The following is a 24,370-nucleotide window of genomic DNA, read 5'->3' on the forward strand; positions in this document are numbered from 1 at the left end:
TTCTCCAGTTTGTCCAGATCATTTTGAATTTTAATCCTATCCTCCAAAGCACTTGCAACCCCCCATCCCCAAGCTAGGTATCATCTACCAACTTTATAAGTATACTCTCTATGCCATTATCTAAATCATTTATAAAGATATTGAACAGAACCAGACACAGGACCAGTCCCTCCAGGACCCCACTCGTTATGCCCTTCCAGCTTGACTGTGAACCACGGATAATTACCGTCTGGGAACTGTTTTCCAACCAGTTATGCACCCACCTTATTGTAGCTCCATCTAGGTTGTATTTCCCTAGTTTGTTTATGAGATAGTCATGCAAAACAGTATCAAAAGCTTTACTAAAGTCAAGATACACCACATATATCGCGTCCCCCCTATCCACAAGGCTTGTTACTCTGTCAAAGAAAAGCTAGTAGGTTCATCTGACATGATTTGTTCTTCACAAATCCATGTTGACTGTTAATTATCACCTTATCTTCAAGATGTTTGCCAACTGATTGTGTGATTATTTGCTGCATTATCTTTCTGGGTACTGAAGTTAAAGCAACTGGTCTGTAATTCCCCGGTTGTCTTTATTCCCCTTTTATAGATAGGCACTACATTTGCCCTCTTCCATTCCTGTGGAATCTCTCCTGTCTTCCATGAGTTTTCTAAGATAATCGCTAATAGCTCAGATATCTCCTCAGTCAGCTCCTTGAGTATTCTAGGATGTATTTCATCAGGCCCCGCCGACTTGAAGACCTCTAACTTTTATCTAAGTAATTTTAACTTGTTCTTTCCCCTTTTTAGCCTCAGATCCTACCTCATTTTCACTGGCGTTCACTATGTTAGACATCCAATCGCTACCAATCTTTTTGGTGAAAACTGAAACAAAAAAGGCATTTTGCACTTCTGCCATTTCCACATTTTCTGTTATTGTCTTTCCCCTCTCATTGAGTAATAGGCCTACCCTGTACTTGGTCTTCCTCTTGCTTCTAATGTATTTGTAGACTGTTTTCTTGTTACCCAACAAAAACAAACAAACAAAAGGAAGTATTTTTTCACACAACGCACAGTCAACCTGTGGTACTCCTTGCCAGAGGATGTCGTGAAGGCCAAGACTATAACAGGGTTCAAAAAAGAACTAGATAAATTCATGGACGATAGGTCCATCAATGGCTATTAGCCAGGATGGGCAGGGATGGTGTCTTTAGCCTCTGTTTGCCAGAAGCTGGAAATGGGCGACAGGGGATGGATGGATCACTTGATGATTACCTGTTCTGATCATTGCCTCTGGGGCACCTGGTATTGGCCAATGTCGGAAGACAGGATACTGGGCTAGACGGAACTTTGGTTTGACGCAGTTTGGCTGTTCTTATGTACCCTTTATCTCTCTAGCTAATTTAATCTCATTTTTTGCCTTTGCCTTTCTTATTTTATCTCTACATGCTTGTGCTTTTATATTCATCGTTTGTAATTTGACTTAGTTTCCTTTTTTGGTAGGATTCTTTTTTGATTTTCAGATAATCAAAGATGATCATCTAGTTAAGCCAGAGTGGTCTCCCCGGGAGAGTATGCGGCATGCGCATCCCCTGGAATAGTCTGCACTGAATGCAAAATGGCCTCCTGCCCCTGCAGACAGTACAATCCTTAGCAAATTATAGTGCAGTACACAGAAAATAAATGGATAAGATGAACAGAGCTAAGCCATATGGACAAGTCCTACAGATTTTAACAGAAAATGGTAAACCTTATCATTTAGCCATCCTGCGGAATGGACTAGACAATTATATCCTGCTATATACAGCTCAAAAATCCTGTATGAAGAATATAATTTTTATTAAATTCCATCAGTTTTGAAAGTATCTCCTATAGGACTCCACTATATTTCTATCAAACTCTCTTTGTTTCATCCCTATTCAGTTCTAGAGGGCTTTTCCGCGCATGAAATACATTCCAGTGCCTCTTACTACAGACACTGGGTGAATTGGCTTAGTGATTTTTCTAGCACACTGGACACCAGGGGCCATGCAGGCCTTTCCATACCATGGCATCCTTCATTTACACCAGATGGTAAATTAAACGCTTCCTTTTTATAGAAGCCTGGGTAAAATGTTCAAATACACCCAAGTGATTTAGGAGCCTAGGTTTAATTGGAAATCAATGAGACTTGGGCACCTAAGTCACTTGGATATTTTTTCAAATTGTACCCCAAGTCTCACGAAAGTCACTTTTGAAAATGGGATTTAGGAGCTTTTGAAAATTTCACCCCATTGCTTATTTGTTCTGCAAAGTGCTAATAAATGGAGCTGCACTAATGTTACTGAGAGCAAAATATGGAGCAATAAATAATATTTCTCCCTGGAGGATCTCAAAGTGTTTTTCAAACATGAATTAAGCTGCACACTGCTCCTGTATGTTAGTTTAAAGATAGGGAAGCTGGCAACATGAGCTTGAGTGACTCAAAGACACACAGGGAGTCAATTGCAGAGCTGGGAAAAGAACCCAGGAGTCCTGACTCCCTGTCCCCTGCTCTAGTTTTAATTATTAGACAAACTGGATTAAATTCAGCACTGATGTACCACCATTGACTTCAATGGATCTGGGCTGAATTTTGCTCAGTGTCTCCCTGCTGTCTCCATCCTGTAAATCCAACTATACTACACAGCTAAAAAATCTCCCAAAACATACAAGCCCTGCCTGGGGAACAGACAGCAATGAGCCTACTTTTAGAGAAAAACAGAGATTTTGGAATTACTTGTGGCTCTTGAGAGTTATCTGTAAAAAGAAATGGTTAGGCTGCCAATCATATCTATCAGGAGCACATGTCCCAGCTGTGTGGGAATCAGAGAATCACAGGCCTGGAAGGGACCTCGAGAGGTCATCTAGTCCAGTCCCCTGCACTCATGGCAGGACTAAGTATTATCTCTAGACCATCTCTGACAGGTGTTTGTCTAACCTGCTCTTAAAAATCGACAATAATGGAGATTCCACAACCTCCCTGGGCAATTGATTCCAGTGCTTAACCACCCTGACAGTTAGGAAGTTTTTCCTAATGTCCAACCTAAACCACGACTTGCTGCAATTTAAGCCCATTGCTTCTTGATCTATCCTCGGAGGTTAAGGAGAACAATTTTTCTCCTTCCTCCCTGTAACAACCTTTTACGTAGTTGAAAACTGTTCTCATGTCCCCTCTCAGTCTTCTCTTCTCCAGACTAAACAAATCCAAATTTTTCAGACTTCCCTCAGAGGTCATGTTTTCTAGACCTTGAATCATTTTTGTTGCTCTTCTAAATAGAAACATCAGAGCAAACCCCCTTTTGCCACCTTGCATGTGCACACAAAGACCAGCGAGAGGGAGAGGGACACCAGCATATACACAAAAGAGCCAAAGACAGTTGTTTCTGACAGAACAGAACAGGAAGCCAAGAAACAACATCAAAACGCATGCTCTGATTTCTAGGTGAACAGACGGAAGGCCAGTGAGGCAGACATGCCAATGCAGAAACTACAGGATGCTTTCAGAATGCAGCTACTACACGAGATGCTGGCGTTATTTGTAATGTCCTTTTCAAAATAAGTTTAAAGTAGTTTGTTCAGTAGGGTTTTGAGGTAGTCATGTGCAGGGAGTGTCTGAATTAGGAGAATAAACGGATTGAATTCAACAGAAGGACCAGAAACCAGGCACAGAGCAAGGCACTGGACTGGCAAGACGATGGACTAGAGGCTACAGCAGATGTTTGAGGGTCAGGATTCCTCGGTTCATTTTATGGTTCTTAGCACTCTTAAAAGACCTATTGTGATAGCAGAGATCTACCTCAGTTGTAAGCGCAATTGCTGAAATGTGTGTAAAGGTTCATAAAATGTCACAATAATCTGTAACCATTAATGTTAATAGCAAAAAGTACAAATGGGAGACAGAAGGACTGAATGGACAAAAAGACCTACTGATATAACTCAAGGAGCATGTTAAGATCATGTCTTGTAAACAAAGAATGTGTTTTGTCTTCTAGGAAATGGGATCAGACTACAACAGCAGCAAAAAAACAACAACATGGGCTCCAGACTCTTTTCAACTAACCTTTTCCCTAAATAGGACAGCTATTACCATCTTTAATACAATCAACGAGACTGTCAGACAGACTCTCATAAAAACTCTATAGTTAAAGGAAAAGGGAATAAGAGATGTTGTTAAAATAAAAGCCTTACTTAATATTTTACATTTCAAATGCTTCAGCTGTTTTTCCTTCTTTTTCTGTATTTTTAAGAAAAGATTAAAAAGATCTTTACAGGTGTGTTTCCCATGGGACACAACATAACACAAGAACTAGGGATGCCCCAATGAAATTAATAGGCAGCAGGTTTAAAACAAAGAAAAGGAAGTACTTCTTCACACAACGCACAGTCAACCTGTGGAACTCGTTGCCTGGGGATGCTGTGAAGGTCAAAACTATAACTTGGTTCAAAAAAGAACTAGAGAAGTTCCTGGAGGACAGGCCCATCGATGGCTATTAGCCAGGATGGGCAGAGATGCAACCCCATGCCCTGACTGCCAGAAGCTGAGAGTGGATGACAGGGAATGAATCACTTGACAATTGTCCTGTTCTGTTCATTCTCTCTGAAGAATCTGGCACCGACCACTGTCAGCAAACAGGACACTGGGCTAGATGGACCACTGGTCTGACCCAATGTGGCCGTTCTCATGTTTTTATGACTAAGCAGGTTGAGATCTCTGCATTCCAATCGTTGAACCCTGTTTAACTGTTTCATGTTGTACAGTGCCACGTTAACACCGTTGACTCTCTGGGCCTGTTTATTCCATCAAAATTAACCCAACAGATCATTCATCTATAAATCTACAAACACTGTGCTACTCTTAATTAATGATACTTCTTATGGCTCCTGTGTGAGAGGAAAATTTTTTGCCCATTTTACAGCCCTGAGCCCCCTCCCACACCCAAACTCCCTCCCGGAGCCCGCACCCCGATCCCCTGCCCCAGCCCTGAGCCCCCTCCTGCACCCAAACTCCCTCCTGGAGCTAGCACCCTGCATCCCCCCGCACCCCGACCCCCTTCCCTAGCCCTGAGCCCCTTCCTGCACCCAAACTCCCTCCCAGAACTGGCACCCTACATCCCCACACACACTCCAACCCCCTGCCCCAGCCCTGAGCCCCCACATGCACCCAAGCTCCCTCCCGGAGCCCGCACCCTGACCCCCTGACCCAGCCCTGAGCCCCCTCCTGCACCCAAACTCCCTCCCGGAGCTAGCACCCTGCACCCCCCCGCACCCCGACCCCCTTCCCTAGCCCTGAGTCCCTTCCTGCACCCAAACTCCCTCCCAGAGCTGGCACCCTGCACCCCCCCGCACCCTGACCCCCTTCCCTAGCCCTGAGCCCCTTCCTGCACCCAAACTCCCTCCCAGAGCTGGCACCCTACATCCCCACACACACCCCAACCCTCTGCCCCAGCCCTGAGCCCCCTCCTGCACCCAAACTCCCTCCCGGAGCCCGCACCCCGACCCCCTGCCCCAGCCCTGAGCCCCCTCCTGCACCCAAACTCCTTCCCGGAGCTAGCACCCTGCACCCCCCCGCACCCCGACCCCCTTCCCCAGCCCTGAGCCCCCTCCCGCACCCAAACTCCCTCCCAGAGCCTGCACCCCGACCCTCTGCCCCAGCCCTGAGCTCCCTCCTGCACCCAAACTCCCTCCCAGAGCTGGTACCCTGCACCCCCCCGCACCTCGAACCTCTTACCCAGCCCTGAGCTCCCTCCCGCACCCAAACTCCCTCCCGGAGCTCGCACCCTGCACCCCCCCGCACCCCAACCCCCTGCCCCAGCCCTGAGCCCCCTCCTGCACCCAAACTCCCTCCCGGAGCTAGCACCCTGCATCCCCCCACACACCCCGACGCCCTGCTCCAGCCCTGAGCCCCCTCCTGCACCCAAACTCTCTCCCAGAGCCTGCATCTTGACCCACTGTCCTAGTCCTGAGCCCCCTCCTGCACACAAACTCCCCCCTGGAGCTGGCACCCTGCACCCCCCCTCCCGCACCCCGACCCCCTGACCCTGCTCTGAGCCCCCTCCCGCACCTGAACTCCTCATTTGTGGCCCCACCCTGGAGCCTGCACCCCCAGCCCAGAGCCCATATCCCCTCCCACACCCCAACCTCCTGCCTCAGTCCAGAGCCCCTCACACACTCCGAACCCCTCGGTTTCACCCCGCAGCCTAGAGCCCTCTCCTGCACACCAAACCCCACATCCCAGGCCCCACCCCAGAGCCCACACCCCAATCCCCTGCCCCAGCTTGGAGCCCCCTCTCACACTCTGAACCCCTCATTTCTGGACTAACCCAGAGCCCGCACCCCCCAGCCAGAGCCCTCACCTCCTCCTGCACCCCAAACCCCTGCCCCAGCCCAGTGAAAATGAGCGAGGGAATGAGGGTGGGGGAGGGGGGATGGAGTGAGTGGGGGGTGAGGCCTCAGAGAAGGGGCAGGGCCTCAGGGAAGGGGCAGGACAAGGGTGTTGGGATTTGTGCAGTTAGAAAGTTGGCAACCCTAATCTGCAGTAGCCACTGAGTGTCATTAGTTATTAGGGATTTCATCCTTTTAAATTAAGAACTGGCTTTAGACAGAGGACGTGAATAAATCAGCTATTGTACTTGCCTGTAATTCATGCCTGATAAACCTCTTTCCTCTTTATATTTGGAGAAACGTTTCATTCAGTGTTAAATGTCCCTTCAAATATAACAGGGCCAGTAAAGTGGCAGACAGATAGCTTAATAACATCACAGCTTATAAAAAGGAGTCCATTGCTTATGTCCTATCTCAGACTGCCTGAAAAATGGTGCTTGTCATTCCTCAGTCTGCAGTAACTGGCCACGAAATGCCGCACAATCAGATTCTGCAAATGACATACAATCAGATTTTGCGAAAGCTGATTTGGAACAGGAGAAGCAAGAAAGAAGGAGGATTTCAAAAGGCCATTTTAGATATTAATACCTGCACACAAGGATGCTGTTAGTTGCTAGCACAATCAGGCATTCGATTCCATTCCAAATTGTGCCATAGTGTTGCTGTGCGCTGTTAAATGGCTGCCACATTTAACCCCAGAGTTGGCTGCATTTCACTGGTATGCAAAGCAATTAAATGATTAATTTGTGCATGCGCGCGCACATGCTGTTTGCCGCGTGGCCTCTGCTTGAGGTATTTCCACTAGCCCACACTGCTGATGGTCTGGTGGAATTTTACAACAATCTTGGAGACACCGTCAGCAATAGAAACAATGGTTTACAAATGAAGAACTAACAAATCAGCAAAGGAGGAGCCGCAGGTAAAAAACTTGCTGTGAACGAGGGCCCAGAGTCTCAAAGATATTTAGATGCCTAACTCCTGGAGAAAGCAATGGGAGTTAGGGGTCTAACTACCTTTGAGGATCTGGGCCCAGATGAATTGCAGCTCACAGACCGGGCCGGCTTTAGCATGTGCGGGGCCCCACACTGGGACGCAAATTGTCTCGCGCCTCCCCCCCCCCCCCCGCCCCGACTCCACCCCCTCACTGCCCCATTGGATCCCTCCCCAAATCCCCGCCCTGGCCCCACCTCTTCCCCAGCACGTCGCATTCCTCCTCCTCACCCCTCCCTCCCAGGCTTGCGCTGATCAGCTGTATGGCGGCGCAAGCGCAGGAGGGAGGGGGGAGAAGCAGGACGTGGCTTTTTTTTTTTTTTTCCGCTCCGCCGGCAGCCCCGGATGTTGCGGGGCCCTCTGAGGCGCGGGGCCCCATTCCGGGGAATCACCCGAATCGGCTTAAAGCCGGCCCTGCTCACAGATGTTCTGTTCTGGGGTTGTGGCTTGTCTCTCTCCGTGGTAGCATCACATATATTAGACACGCAGACACCTGATAATGTTTGCTACCAGCAGGACTGCTACTCTGCTATTTTTCTTGATGTCATGTTAGTATAGGAAGAGATTCTGATCTAATTTACACCAGTGTCCAGTGAAGTCAATCAAATGACTCTGCATTTATGCTCGTGAGATCAGGATGTGCCACAGACGGTCATTAGTACAATCCGTTAGTAAAATATGTAAAGCCCTTTGGGACCCATATGGAAGAAAGGTGCTTTATAAATGTAAAACCATCATCATTAAACAAGATTGCTTTCTGGAGTCTGTTTTGCAAAACCTGAGACTATGGGAAAAAACCTTCATTAAAAGAGAGACAATAGGGTTCTAGTATTGTAGGGGGTTGACAGAGAAGGACTCTGCTGTATAAGGCAGCCCAGGACCTGATTGGATGGATTACACACCTGAAGCCTAGGGATTTATGTTGATAAGAGTTGGCAGTGTTTGCCTGCTGGACCCTGCACTATTAGCTGGTATTGATCCTGCTGAGAAAGGGTTATGTGGGTTTTACTGACTCATGGAGGCAGGTACTTTGTTGCTTCATCTGGATATAAGTGAGGTGGAATGGCTCTCCAGAGAGAGAGGACATAGGGTTTGGGCTGTGCAATCCTCTGGGAGGATCCCTGGGAGCAGCCATGCCTAGGCAGGATTTTATTTTGTCTCAGTTTGAGTTTTTGTGAATAAAACCAAAACCTCGGGAAGAGGGTTGGTTTTGACGTGCTACGCGTGTATGTGGCCTGTGTTTGGAGCACAGCGAGGAAATCGCTGTGCTCCAAATCTCACATGAGATTATTTCTTTGTAAAATGAAGCATCCTTCCAACTGTCATAAAGGGATTTGAACTCTCTTCCTCCTACAGTAACAGAGAGTAGGGACTCGACTCCCCAACCGTCATTCATTAGTACTTAGCACATATATAGCATTTCCTATCTGTAGATCTCAAAGTGTTCTGCAAGAGAGGTTCAGTAACATTATCCCCATTTTACAGATGGGGAAGTTGAGGTGCAGAGAGAGGAAGTGACCTGCATAAGGACAGCGGTGTAGTGGGAAAAAAATAAGTGGGTAAACTAACCTAACCTAAACGCCATACTCCACAACGAGAAATCTCCATTTATCAGAGATTTACCATACTGCATATGGCCACACAGCAAGGCAGCGTCAGATCTAGGACTAGACCCTATGTCTCCTGTGTCCTATGCACTGCGACACGGTGCTTTAAATGTACAGGAATTAACCGCTTGCTTACCTTAGGCATCTTGCGCAGGTTGGGGGAGAGTTTCAGGCAGGTGACGTGGCCTCGGTCATCTCCGATAATGATAATGGGGTAGATGGGGTTAAATTGGACATGGGTGATTTTGTTTTTCTTCTTGGCCACAACAGGCTGGCTGCAGATAGCTTCATATTTATTAATGCTCAGATCAAACACATGAGCCTGGGGAACAAAGGCAGCAAACACAAAAGGGATTAATCAAGCGAGAACATCCATTCTGCAAAAAACACCACGCACAGAATCACAGAAAGACAAAGGATCCATTAGGTCCCATCTAAATCTGTCTGCTGGGGCTGAGGGTAGGATTGCTTCCTACAGTCCATTTAAAACAGGGCAAGGCCCTGGAGAATAACTCGTGTGTAGGGGCTCTGATCACTTTCTTTGGCAGACAGACCACAGATGGGGTCCTTCCCTGAAGTCCATGGCAAAGCTCCAATTGATTTGAACACGAGTAGGCCTGGACCTTTCGCTACCAGCCTCACAGCCCTTTAATCCCCAGCTCAAATATTTGAAGTAACAAGGCAATCAGATTTTAACACAAGATCAGTACGCAGAGTGATGCACAAGCCCCGGAATGTTTTCCAATATGCTGATTATCTTTTACTGCAGTGCTTTCCAATATTTAGGGCCTTAATAACACAATAAAAAGAGATGAAACACTAATTAATAGGAAAATTATGTGAACAAGCACAGTATAGTAATGAATATTTCATTGGAACTAGAACTGAAATACACAATATAAAACTGTTCAAGCCCGAACCCCTAGCAGGAACTCTGTTGCTTTAGACATCACCGAACCTGCACCATTCTTCGGTATTCTTTGGATCGCGGTAGGGCCTAGCTGCCCCACTCATGGACCAGGCCCCATTGTGCTTGGCACTGAACCAACACAAAACAAAAAAATGAGTGGGTACTTAGCACCCACCGGCAGCCAGCTGCCCCCCTCCCCCGCAGCGCCTCCCGCCTGCCTGCGGTCCTGCTGATCAACTCCTCCCCCTCCCTCCCAGCGCCTCCCACCCTCCATGATCAGCTGTTCCGTGGCATGCAGGAGGCTCTAGTGGGGAGGAGGAGGAGCGGGAACGGGGTGCGCTCAGGAGAGGGGTCAGAACTGGGCGGGAAGAGGTGGGACGGGGTGGGGGCTTGGGGAAAGGGGTGGAGGGGGGGCAGAGCCTGGTGCCGAGCAGGGGTGGGAAGAGGTGGGGGTTTGGGGGCTGGTAGGGGCGGAACCTGGGGCAGGGCAGGGGGGTTGAGCACTCCCAGGGCACATGTGATTAAATCTCACCCAATTGTGATGCTGATTGCTTGGGGTAGTGTGACGAAGTGGGAATGTTCTTAATGTTTTCTCTGAATACTGTGTGGGTGCCTCAGTTTCCCCTATGCCTTTCTTAAGTCTCTAGGTGGTGGGATAAGGGTGTGTGATTGCTGCAGAGCCTTAGAGGGCCAGTGTGATGATGTCTGCACAGAGAATGGCCGACACTCTGTCTCCTGGCAACTGATGGCCTGGGTCCCTCCCCTGCAAAGGTGCCAACTGAAGGTGTTGGAGAACAAAGAGATCAGGTGACCTCCTGGCCCGGGAAAGAGACAAAGGCCAGAAGAGGGGCTGGAGAGTTTCAGTTTGGAGCTGGCTGGGGAAATGGAGGGGGGCCAGTTGGGGCTCTGGCCCCCCTGGCCCCAAGATGGACCTGACTGAGGGGTCCTGTTCTCTGTACCTACAAGCTCTGTTTTGGACTGTGTTCCTGTCGTCTAATAAACCTTCTGTTTTACTGGCTGGCTGAGAGTCATGCCTGACTGTGGAATTGGGGTGCAGGACCCTCTGGCTCCCCCAGGATCCCCCCCGGGCGGACTCGCTGTGGGAAGCGCATGGGGGGAAGGGGATGCTGAAAGCTCCGAGGTCAGACCCAGGAAGGTCAAAGCTCTGTAAGCTTCTTGCCCTGGAGACAGTCTGCTCAGAGAGAGGAGGCTCCCCCAGAGTCCTGACTGGCTTCGTATGGAGTAGTTCCAGAGCATCACCCCGGTGACTCCATGACAGGTAGCAGCTGGAGGCCTCACCCACAATGATAGTGCCATTGTGCTAATCACGGGACATGCACTTAGTGGGGTTGTCAAAGTTAACTTGAGCTAGAACTCATGTTGCCCCTAACCCAACTCTCGTCCACACACACAAATCTGCAGCTCAAGCATGGTGCTGCTTTAAACTGGAGCTAGCTGGCCTGTCAGGAAATATAAGTCGAAGCTCAAGTGCTGCTGATGCTCAAGCTACAGCGTGCTGTGTGGATGCAGTTAGGGTCCATTTGACTGTGGATAGTCCCCCAAAGCCTTCCCCAAACTCCCCCTGGAGCCCTTGTTGTGACTACCAACCTACTCCAGGCACTATAAATAGCCCGTTCCGACATCCGCACCCTGCCTTAGCACATGGTTCTCTGTGTCTAAAACCCTCGTATAATGCTCCTAGTGCACTTGGTCAGCTCAAATGGCATACAAGAGAGCGTCCTCCCAGCGTGCCGCTCGCTGGCCTCAGGCTGACACCAAAGTTCTTGGGGACCTCTGGTGTGAGGCCAGCAGGACCTATGATTTGGGGTCCTGGATCCGAAATCCAAAGTCTTATGATGTTATTTCCGTGAAGCTAGCTGAGGAAGGGATCCACTGCACTGCACCTCAGTGATGGGAGATGAGATCCCTGAACAGCCTGTGCTACCATGCAAAGGACAAGAACTCCCCGTCAGGTAACTCCCCTAGAAAGTTCCCCTTCCATGAAGAGCTGAACCAGGTGCCCAGCAGTGCCCCAAACATGGAGCTGGGTGATGTGTGTGGGTGACTGAGCACTGAGGACCTGGAAGAGGAGCTGAAGCCAGGACTGGCCCTGGCTATAGTGATCGCAGCTGAAGGAGGAACAGAAGCTCACTTCGCCCAGGACTCCCAGGGCCCCTTTGGAGAGGAGCTGGAGAAACAGACCCAGGGGCATGTGGCAGAGGAACCAGCATTGCCTGAGCTGATCAAGTAACATCCTGCTATTATTGTTATAATTAGTGAGGATCTGACAACACTAGGGGCCATTGTTGCCTTTTAGGACCAACTTCTATTACTGTAGTGCAGGCTTTTTATGCAGTGGCTCCTGTAGCCTGACTTGAAGGTGGCAGAACCACTAATTTCCTCCCCCGATACCCTTTCCCAGCCAGGTTGGAACAGATTATGGGTATGTTTGTGTCACACTGTGAACTCCATTTTGTGATTGTCACCTTCACTTTATATAGTAACTTCCATCCTGAGTTAAGTCATCCAGGTGGTGTTGAAAGTTAGACTTTGTCTACACTAGCACTTTTGTCGGTCAAGGGTATGAAAAAAACATACCCGTGACCAACATATGTTTCACCGACAAAAGCGCCGGTGTGGACAGACAACATAGCTACCGCCACTCGGTGGTGGTGATTTAATTATGCCGGCAGGAGAGCTCTCTCCCGTTGGCATAGAGCAGCTACACAGGAGAACTGTGCCGCTGTAAGGTCTGTAGTGTAGACAAGGCCTTAGTCTCATCTTGACAAGGGCAATCTACAGAACGTAAGAACATAAGAATGGCCACACTGGGTCAGACCAAAGGTCCATTTAGCCCAGTATCCTGTCTACCGACAGTGGCCAATGCCAGGTGCCCCAGAGGGAGTGAACCTAACAGGTAATGATCAAGTGATCTCTCTCCTGCCATCCATCTCCACCCTCTGACAAACAAAGGGTAGGGACACCCTTCCTTACCCATCCTGGCTAATAGCCATTAACGGACTTAACCTCCATGGATTTATCCAGTTCTCTTTTAAACGCTGTTATAGTCCTAGCCTTCACAACCTCCTCAGGCAAGGAGTTCCACAAGTTGACTGTGCGCTGTGTGAAGAAGAACTTCCTTTTATTTGTTTTAAACCTGCTGCCCATTAATTTCATTTGCTGGCCCCTAATTCTTGTATTATGGGAACAAGTAAATAACTTTTCCTTATTTACTTTCTCTACATCACTCATGATTTTATAGACCTCTATCATATCCCCCCTTAGTCTCCTCTTTTCCAACCTGACAAGTCCTAACCTCTTTAATCTCTCCTCATATGGGACCCGTTCCAAACCCCTAATCATTTTAGTTGCCCTTCTCTGAACCTTTTCTAATGCCAGTATATCTTCTTTGAGATGAGGAGACCACATCTGTACGCAGTATTCAAGGGGACACTCTGAGGTGGTGCTTGAGGGTGGAACGTCTCAAAGAGGCTAACAGTGAGAGAACCTTCAAGGGCCATCAACGCCGAATGACTCTTCCCTACTGGAACAATGGGTTTTCTACCAGCAGGGCCTTTGTCTTTGAAAGGACTTTACATAGAAACCTGTCTGGGAGGAGGGGTTAGAACTCCCTGGTCTAAGAACTTGGGGGGAGAACTGCAGTTTCTCTGCCTGACCACCTGTCCAAAAAGGCTTCTCTGAGCAAGGGGCCATTCCAACACCACTTGTAAGCAGAAATTTCTGAGGAGAGCGAAAGCAAGAGAGACTCCGCCTGGCCTACGGATGCTGACCAAACCTCAGGACTCCCGAGATGATCGCACCAGAGGGGTTGCATTCAGGACTCTTTATTGTTTTCCATAGGTCTGAAACTCTTGTGATTTAAGAGTAAAGTGTCTGTGCTTAAGGAAGCCTGTGTGCATCGCTTTGCTGCCATGTTGTCCCTGAAGGGTTTAACTAGCAAACCAGAGCTCCCACAGCCAGGTGCATTCTGGAGAAAGGTGGCCAAGTCACTGGATGCTTGGGAGCACGGAGGCACTGGTTCCAGGGTCCAAGTGGCCGGACTGCTGGGTCCCTCTGCCCAAGGTAGATGTCAGACATTGAGTCTGCAACTGGAAGTATGCCTGAGAGACCCAGAGAGAGGAACAGTGATCAGTCACTAGGGTGCAGTGTACCCCCCTGGCTCCAATCACAACAGATTGGGGCCCATCCAGAGTGGGGCACCGGGCCAGGGTGTGAAAACACGTGCGCTCCAAGATGGATACCAAGTGGTAAAAAATGCTAGCAGTGATTCATTGTGGCGTACACTGATGCATGTGTGCTGAGCCAGGATTATTAATATAAGATGAGCTGTGGCAGCAAACAGAGGGAGGGGCAGGACAAGCATAGCTGCTGAGTGTATGTACAGCAGTGTGCTTCTTCTCAAACCACCATTAGTATTAGAGGATTTTCAGAAGCAGCCAAAACAACACTGGCCTAGGAAACCAGGCCAACAACCAGCTCCTGGCGGTATTAAGTCTCTTGGAAATACAGGTCTGCTAGGCAGCTGCCACACGTGGGAGAGAGGTTGCAAAGATATGTTTGGGGTTGTTCTATGCTGCTGTATCCTAGCTCTGCAGCCTGTTTATATTGACCTGACTTTTAGTCCATTCCTGGGTAATGGTGCAGGAGAACTTCTCATGCAGCGGGAACTTCAAATTGATCTGCCAGGTTTCTCAGCAGAGCAAAACCGTCTATCCCACCCTTCCCTCTAGTCTCCTCTAGTCATTATCTGCCCATCACTCACCAGACAACAAGACAGCTCCTTGGTATACATGGAGGGTTTTCCTTCAGAGGCCTCCTCTGCTCAAGGATCTCATGAGCCAGGGAAGTAGAAGAGAGGCTGGGTCTCCCAAAATATTAGTGGGCACAGATATCCTGTTGATAGCTATATCATTGGGTGGGAATAAACTCCTAGCTTGTCCAAATTCAAAAAGGATGGATCTTTGGAACACGCTGGCATCATGTATCCTGCTCATGCATCCTGCAATGGTCTTCATGAAAGCTCCCTCTGTGGCCAGCATAATCATGTGCGCATTGGGGGAGGGGCCATGTGTGACAACTGGGCTGGTGTCAGCCCAGTTCGGGAAACCCATTCACTCAAAGACACGATTGTTTCAGCGCAGCCCTTTAGGATCCCTTGACAAGGGGGTGGGACTAAGTCAGGGAGAACTGGCGTTTAAAAAGCCAGATGCTAAGTGACCAGAGGAGCTAGCAAACAGTGGAGTTTTGCAAGGGAGTTTAGAGAGGAAGCAAGAGAGCCAGACACACCTAACAAATATTCTCTAACCTTAGGCCAATAAACCCGCCCCCCCACCCCAAAAAGCCCTGCAAGAGTAAAGACAATGCAGGCAGATGTCCAGCAGCAGAGTGGGGGGCTATCCAGTTTATTGCACTGAATGCAGCAGGTAGGATTACCTGCCTTTTGGGCAGGTGACATAGTATGCATTTGGTTCAAGCAACTCACGGCCCTCAAAGACCGACTATGGGCTCTTGAGATCAGAGTGACTGAACTGGAGGAGCTGAAGGAGACAGAGAAATATATAGAGGAGACTTTCTGGGACACAATAGAGCAGTCCCACTCCCAGTCTGACAGCCTCTGTGCTGTCTGAGGAAGATGAAAGTCTCAGGGAAGGAGAACATAAAGCTGGAGCGGAGTGAATTGATCCCATAGTTGGGACCCTCCTTCCAGATGGTGTCATGATATCCTCTTGCATTGAGGATACTCCTCTGGGGAAATGGACCCCGGTTACTAGGAAGAGACAGGAAATAGTAATGGGGCATTCGATTATTAGAAATATCTATAGTTGGGTTTGTGATGACCGAGAGAACTGCCTGGTTAATTGCCTGTTGGGTACGAAGGTTGCGGACCTCTCAAGATATCTAGATAGACTTATGTGCAGTGCTGTGGAGAAGCCCATGGTCGTAGTACATGTAGGTACCAATGAGATAGGGAAAGGTAGGATAGAAGTTCTGGAGGCCACATTTAGGCTGCTAGGTAAGAGATTAAAGTCCATGACTTCCATGTTAGCATTCTCTGAAATGCTTCCAGTTCCACGTGCAGGGCCAGTTAGACAGGCAGAACTGCAGGGTCTCAATGTGTGGATGAGAAGATGGTGGGATTTAGGAACTGGGGAACTTTTTGGGAAAGGAGGAGCCTATAAAGGAAGGATGGTTCCACCTAAACCAAAACAGAACCAGATTGCTGGCATGTCAAATTAAAAAGATCATAGAGGAGTTTTTAAACTAAGGACTGGGGTGAAGCCAACAAGTGCAGAGCATCCCCTTGGAGGAGGATCTATTAAAGGGGATTCTCTATATCCTCGTAAAGAGGAGAGAATAGAAGTTGATAAGATAGAGGTAGAAACTGAAGAGAAACAATCAGATGAAAAAGTCCCATTCAAATACATCATATGAAGACAGACAACTAAATACTGACGAATTTTATAAATGCCTGTATACAAATGCTAGATGTCTAAATACTAAGATGAATGAACTCGAATGAACTTGAGTACCTGGTATTAAATGAAGATATTGATATAATAGGCATCATAGAAACTTGGGGGAACAATGATAATCAATGGGACACAGTAATACCAGGGTACAAAATATACAGGAATGACAGAGTAGGTTGTGCTGGTGGGGGAGTGGAAAGAAAGCACAGTCAAATATAGTAAAAATCTTTAAATGATTCACTGTACCATAGAATCGTTATGGCTAGAAACGCCATGCTTGATAAATAAGAGTACAGCAGTAGGAATATGATATTGACCATCTGACCAAGATGGTGATGGTGAGTGTGAAATGCACAGGGAGATTAGAAAGGCTACAAAAACAGAAAACTCAACAATAATGGGGGATTTAACTATCCTCATATTGACTGGGTACATGACGCCTCAGGACGGGATGCAGAGATAAAATTTCTAGATACAGTTCATGACTGCTTCTTGGAGCAGCTAGTCCTGGAATCCACAATGGGAGAGGCAATTCTTGAGTTAGTCCTAAGTGGAGCACAGGAACTGGTTCAATAGATGAATATAACTGAAGCGCTTGGTAATACTGACCATAATATAATTAAATTCAGTATCCTTGTACAGGGGAAAATACCAAAGAAATCCACCACAGTAGCATTTAACTTCAAAGAGGGGAACTACACAAAAATGAGGAAGCTAGTTAAAAGGAAATTAAAAGGAACAGTTACAAGAGTGAAATGCCTGTAAGCTGCATGGAAACTTTTTAAAAAACACCATGATACAGGCTCAAACTAAATGTGTACCCCAAATAAAAAAAACAGTAAGAGGACCCAAAAAAAGCCATCATGGCTTAAACAGCTGAATAAAAGAGGCAGTTGGAGACAAGGAATCCTTTAAAAACTGGAAGTCAAATCCTACTGAGGAAAGTTGAAAGGAGCATAAACTCTGGCAAGTCAAGTGTAAAAGTATAATTAGGCAGGCCAAAAAAAGCATTTGAAGAGCAAAAGACATGCATCTGAAGAAGTGAGGTTTTTTACCCATGAAAGCTTATGCCCAAATAAATCTTTTAGTCTTTAAGGTGCCACCGGACTCCTTGTTGTTTTTTTAGCAAAAGACAAAACCAGCAATTTTTGAGGAAGCAGAAGCAGGAAGTCTGCCAAAGAATCAGTGGGGCCACTGGACAATCAAGGCGCTAAAGAAGCACTCAAGAAAGACAAGACTATAGTGGAGAAGCTAAATGAATTCTTTGCATCGATCTTCACAGCTGAGGATGTGAGGGAGATTCCCACACCTGAGCCATTCCTTTAGCTCACACATTTGATGAACTGTTCCAGAGCTGTCAATAGAGGAGGTTTTGGAACAATTCGATAAATTAAATAGGAATAAGTCACCAGGACCAGATGGGATTCACCCAAGAGTTCTGAAGGAACTCAAATGTGAAATGGCAGAACTACTAACTATGGTATATAACCCATCGCTGAAATCAGTCTCTGTACCATATGACTGGCAGACAGCTAATACAATGCTGATTTTTACAAGAGGCTCCAGAGGTGATCCTAACAACTACAGACTGGTAAACTTACCTTCAGTACAGGGCAAACTAGCTGAAACTACAGGAGGGATAGCTCAGTGGTTTGAGCATTGGCCTGCTAAACCCAGGGTTGTGAGTTCAATCCTTGAGGGGGCCACTTAGGGATCTGGGGCAAAATCAGTACTTGGTCCTGCTAGTGAAGGCAGGGGGCTGGACTTGATGACTTTTCAAGGTCCCTTCCAGCTCTAGGAGATAGGATATCCCCATTAATTTAATTGTCAGACACAGAGATGAACACAATGTGTTGGGGAAGAGTCAACACAGCTTTTGTAAAGGGAAATCATGCCTCACCAATCTATTAGAATTATTTGAGGGGTTAACAAACATGCAGATAAGGGTGACCCAGTGGATATAGTGCATTTGGACTTTCAGAAGGACTTTGACCAGGTTCCTCACCAAAGGCTCTTAAGCAAAATAAGGAGTTTTGGGATAAGGTCCTCTTATGGATCAATAATTGGTTAAAAGATAGTAAAAGGGTAGGAATAAATGGTCAGTTTTCACAAAATTGAGAGGTAAATAGCTGGGTCCCACAAAGGATCTGTACTGGGACCAGTGCTGTTCAACATATTCATAAATGATCTGGCAAAAAGGGGATAAACAGAGAAGTGGCAAAGTTTGCAGATGATACAAAATTACTCAAAATAGTTTAGTCCAAAGCAGACTGTGAAGAGCTACAAAGGAATCTCACAAAACTGAGTGATTGGGCAACAAAATGGCAGATGAAATTCAATGTTGATAAATGCAAAGTAACATACATATATATACACAACTACACCTACAAAATGAAGGGGTTTAAATTAGCCGTTACCACTCAAGAAAGATCTTGGCGTCACTGTGGATATGTCTTTGAAAACATCTGCTCAGTGTGCAGTGGCAGTGAAAAAAGATAACAGAATGTTAGGAACCATTAGGAAAGGCATAGATAATAAAATATCATAATGCCGCTATATAAATCCATGGTATGCCCACCAGATAGGGCAACTGCCTCTGAAGCATCTGGCAACGACCACTGTTTGAAGACAGGCTACTGGGCTAGATGAACCATTGGTCTGACCCAGTATGGGCGTTCTTATAGACATTTCCAATCTTAACCATCTGTGTGTGAAGCAAAACTTTAATTGCTTCAGAAACCTCCATCACCACAGCACCGACAGTTGACTTCCTAATGCCAAACTGAATAGCCACCAACCTGTCGCAGCCTGGGGTGGTCAGCTTCCAGACAGCAAGGGCAACCTGCTTCTGGACTGATATGGCCTGTCTTAAATGCAGATCCTGGCATTGAAGGCTGGGGCTAGCTCCTCTGACAGTTCCAGGAAGTTGGCCTTACTCAGGCAAAAGTTCTGGACCCACTGCTTGTCTCTCCTCGTCTGTATGACAACGCAGTCCCACCACTCAGTGCTAATGGCCCTGCTCCAGAACTGCCAGCCAGGATAGGAGATTCCTCAGCTATGAAAATCTGCATGAGCTGTCTCCACTCCTCCATCCCGATGCAGCCTCTGTGATCTCCTTAGCAAAGCAAATTGCTGCCCAAAAGGCCCTCCACCACATCTCGGACCCTATCTCTCCCTCCTGTTCCCAAAATGAGAACTCCACTAATATCGATGTTTGGTACAGGTCATTATTGTGAGTGAGCTCCATGCCTTTATGCCAGAACACAGACATAAAACTGTGGTGCAGGGTAAGGAGTTGACAGGCTAATGCCACTTCTGCCCTCATGCCCAGAAAGGACAGATTACTTCCCCGGCAATAACCTGTGATGGATTTCACAGAGCACCTTCCACTAGTGCAGCGCTCAGAACCAAGGGATGTGCCCACAGAAAGCCTAGAGCCCCTGTGCATGCAGTAACTCAAGTCTGGTTTGCGTTACCCTGTGCCGTATGGAGACTCTCACTTGAGCTAGCCTTGGCTCCAGGGGAGACACTCATGTGTAGTAACTCAATTCCACAGTAAAGGCATACCCAGTGAGAGACAGCCACTGCTCCAAAGAGCTTACAATCGAAATAGACCGGAGAGACAAAGGGTGGGAGGAAGAAAGTACTATTTGCCCACTTTACAGATCCATAGATTCCAAGGCAAGGAGGGACCACTGTGATCATCTAGTCCAGGGGTGGCCAAACTGCAGCTTGCGAGCCACAAGTGGCTCTTTTACAGTTAAAGTGCGGCTCGCAGAGTCCCCCCCAGTCCTCCCCCCCATTCTCCGCCTACCCGACTGGTGGCGGGTGGGAAGCTCAGGGCTTCTGCCCTGCAGTGGGGTGGTGGGGCTAGGGGCTTCTGCCCAGCCGGGAGGGGGTCTCAAGGCTTCAACCCTGCAGGGAGTGCCTCTGGGGTTCGGGGCTTCAGCAGTAGTGGGGCAGGTGCCTCCCATGTGGGGCAGAAGCCCCAAGCCCCAGCTGGCACACCTGGCTCTCGAACTTCTGAAGATTATTCTATGCAGCTCGGAGGGTCAGTACGTTTGGCCACCCCAATCTAGTCTGACCTCCTGTAGAACACAGGTCATAGAACTGCCCTACAATAATTCCTAGAGCAGAAGAAACATCCCATCTTGATTTAAAAATGGTCAGTGATGGAGAATCCACCACGACCCTTGGTAAATTGTTCCAGTGGTTAATTCCCCTCACTGTTAAATGTACACCTTATTTCCAGGCTGAATTTATCTAGCTGCAACTTCTAGACCTTTCTCTGCTAGATTGAAGAGCCCATTATTAAATATTTGTTCCTCATGTAAGTATCACAGACTGTCATCAAATCACTCCTTAACCTTCTCTTTGTTAAGCTAAACAGATTGAGCTCCTTGAGTCTATCACTATAAGGCTTGTTTTCAAATCCTTTAACCATGCCCGTGACTAGTCTTTGAACCTTCTCGTTTATCAACATGCACCAGAACTGGACCCAGGATTCCAGCAGTGGTCACACCAATGCCAAATAGAGAGGCAAAATAACCTCTCTGCTCCTACTCGAGATTCCCCTGTTGATGCATCCCAGGATCACATTAGCCCTTCGGGCCAGGGCGTGGGATGTTAAGATAGAGAGATAAAGTGATTTGCCAATGTCACACAGAACCAATCCCAGACACCCCAATGTAAACCGCAACCAGCTAACTCACGGTAAAAGGTGTTAACCTGCATCTGGAATAAAGATCATGGTTAGGTCAGGATTAGCGCTCAGTGTATGAGAATTAGCTCTCATGTGGTAGCTAACTCCATCCTCTCTTCCTTATCTAGAAGAACCCTTGGCTATTTTATTTTGGCAAGTCGTTAGCTTCATTTCTCCACCACCTCTGCCATAACCATCTGAAGGAGAAGCTGGATATCATAGAGGGCAAAACCAAACCAACCTGGGGAATGGGTGATTATTAAGAAAAGTTGGACAGAGCAGCAAGTGGGAGGAAGCTATTTGCTGAGCCAAGGACAGGAGTGGGTGACCCCTGGAAAACACAAGACAGTCTGTTCTACCAGAGGGATGGATTGTACCACGAAGGCATAGGCTGTGGGGGCTGAGCAGAGCCACACTGTTGCAGGGATAGTACCACTGTGTGTGAATGAACCCACTGCCACTCTCCTGGCAGGGAACAGTGGGTGCTCTCTTCTGCAGCTGGCCAGCTGTTGGATGGTGTGGGGGAGGAGGCCGTAGCCCCTCTTCCTTCTCTCCCTGCTAGGAGGGAGCAGTCAATATTCAGGTGAGCGCAGGGACTATAAAGGTGTCTGACTCCTACATATGGGGAGCAAGGGATGGAGAAGGCTGCTTGGACTCTCCCCTCAGTGGTGTACCTGTACAAAGACTAAGTGAACTCTGCCAGCAAGGGAGGAAGAGACTACAGGAAAGGCCAGATCCTATAGACGTTACTCACGCAAAGACTCCCATTGGCTGCAGTAGGAATGCTGTCTGAGCAAGGACTAAAAGCCTAGGGATTGGACCAGAAATGTATGATGTTAATAAAGTTGTGACACATGTTCACTGCATAGTTAATTGCAAGATAATGTATATTTCACAGTAACTCCAGTGGGAACAATGGCCGTTACTCAAGACCTGGTGTTAACTTGACATTATCTCCCAATAATTGCAATTAACTCTCATCGTCACTGTTTGTGGAGGCTAATAAAACGTGACATTCCTGCCTTATCTGTTGCGGAAATGAGTGGTCTCACCATAGGCAGGATTCTTGGCTAGAATCCACTACAGCGAGACTCAGACTGTGCTTTTTATTTTTTTGCCTTAAGCAAAATAAAAAACCGAACATTTGAAGCTAATGAACACAGAGGGAATATAGGGGGAAACTGTGATCAAACTATAGAAGCTGTGTGTGTCCTGCCAGCCATATCTTGTCTACCTGCATTTAGGAGCCAGATGATCCATATATTATTTCAGCATTGTGTCATGTTCTTGGGCAGAATCTGAATCTAAGAATTAAAATGCCTAAAGTCAGACTGCAGTAGAATATAAATAATTATTCCAAATGGTCTGGAAAGCTTTGTATTAACTTGTAGTATGTGCTCATCACATACATACACAAAAGACGGGCTGTGTTTGATCTATGCCTGTGATAGGTAGCTTCCCTACATTTTATATCTGAGATGGTCTAATGTTCTGCCCAGCCGCACATCGTCACTCATAGAATCATAGAAATGTAGGGCTGGAAGGGACCTTGAGAAGTCATCACATCCAGCAGCCCACTGCTCTGTGGCAGGACCAAATAAACTTAGACCATCCGTGACAGGTGTTTGTCCAATGTGTTATTAAAAACCTCCAATAGCAGGGATTCCACTACCTCCCTTGGAAGCCTATTCCAGAGTTTAACTCCTCTTATAGTTAGAAAGCTTTTCCTAATATCTAACCTAAATCTCCCTTGCTGCAGATTAAGCCCATTACTTCTTGTCCTATCTTCAGTGGACATAGAGAACAATTGATCACTGTCCTCTTTATAACAGCCCTTAACTTATTGGAAGACTGTTACCAGATCCCCGCAATCTGTCTACTTTTCTCAAGACTAAACATGCCCACTTTTTTTTTTAACTTTTTCTCATAGGTCAGGTTTTCTAAACCTTTGATCATTTCTGTTGCTCTCCTCTGGACTCTCCAAATTGTCCACAACTTTCCTAAAGTGCGGCACCCAGAATTGGTCATAGTACCCCAGCTGGGGCCTCACCAGTGCTGAGTAGAGTGGGACAATTACCTCCCGTGTCTTACATACAACACACTTGTTAATACACTCAGAATATTCGCCTTTTTCGCAGCTGCATCATATTGTTGATCCATTCAGTTTCTGATCCACTATAACCCCCAGATCCTTTTCAGCAGTACTACCACCTAGCCAGTTAATCCCCATTTTGTAGTTGTGCATTGTTTTTTCCTTCCTATGTGAAATACTTTGCATTTGTCTTTATTGAATTTCATCTTGCCGAATTCAAACAAATTCTCTAATTTGTCAAAGTTGTTCTGGATTCTAATCCTGTCCTCCAAAGTGCTTGCAACACCTCCCAACTTGGTGTCATCTGCAAATTTTATAAGCACTCCCTCTATTCCATTATCCAAGTCATTCAGGAAAATATTAACTAGTACCAGACCCAGGATTGACCCCTGCTAGACCCAACTAGGTACACCATCCCAGTTTCATAGCAAACCATTGATAACTACTCTCGGAGTATGATTTTTCAAACAGTTGTGCACCCACTTTATAGTAATTTAATCTAGAACACATTTTTCTGGTTTGCTTATCAGAATGTCATGTGGGACTGTCAAAAGCCTTACAAAAACCAAGATATATCAAATGTACTGCTTCCCCCCATCTACTAGGCCAGTAATCCTGTCAATGAAGGAAGTTAGGTTGGTTTGGCATGAATTGTTCTTGACAAATACATTCTGACTATTTTTTATAACCCTATTTTTCTCCAGGTGCTTACAAACTTTTAAATAAATTGTTCCAGTATCTTTCCAGTTATCAAAGATAGACTGGTCTATATTTTCCCAGGTCCTCTTTGTTCCCTTTTAAAAAAATAAGTACTATGTTTGCCCTTCTCCAGTCTTCTGGGACCTCACACATCCTCCATGAATTCTCAAAGACAATTGCTAATGGTTCCAAGATTGTTTCAACTAGCTCCTTAAATACCCTAGAATGAATTTCATCAGGCCCTGCCAACTTGAATACATGTTTCAAAGGGACCTAAGCCCTAGTGATTCATCTGTGAAGAGGTGGGTCGGGGGTGGTCAGGAAGTCACACAAAGATTTTGAAGCAGTGGACTGTGATAATGTCAAATGCTAATGGGAACCACCGGCAAATGTAAATGTACCCCTCCTGGCTGGGAAGTAATAGGTCTTTTCCAGCCAGGGAACAGATAGTCTAGGATGGGGTAGGGGCTGTTGTGGGAGTTTCCTCATCCATAA

General features: G+C 47.0%; 1 protein-coding gene across 1 annotated transcript in view; it reads right to left on the reverse strand.

Annotated features, from left to right (window-relative positions):
- The window catches only part of DNAI1 (dynein axonemal intermediate chain 1), a 293,696-nt gene that overhangs the window by 72,522 nt on the left and 196,804 nt on the right, over positions 1 to 24,370 (reverse strand). The window contains exon 19 of the mRNA XM_065406605.1: positions 9,118 to 9,303. Within this exon, the coding sequence (XP_065262677.1) occupies positions 9,118 to 9,303 (186 nt within the window). The remainder of the gene's footprint in view (positions 1 to 9,117; positions 9,304 to 24,370) is intronic.

This window comes from Emys orbicularis, chromosome 6, assembly GCF_028017835.1.
Source record: "Emys orbicularis isolate rEmyOrb1 chromosome 6, rEmyOrb1.hap1, whole genome shotgun sequence".
Taxonomy (NCBI): Eukaryota; Metazoa; Chordata; order Testudines; family Emydidae; genus Emys; species Emys orbicularis.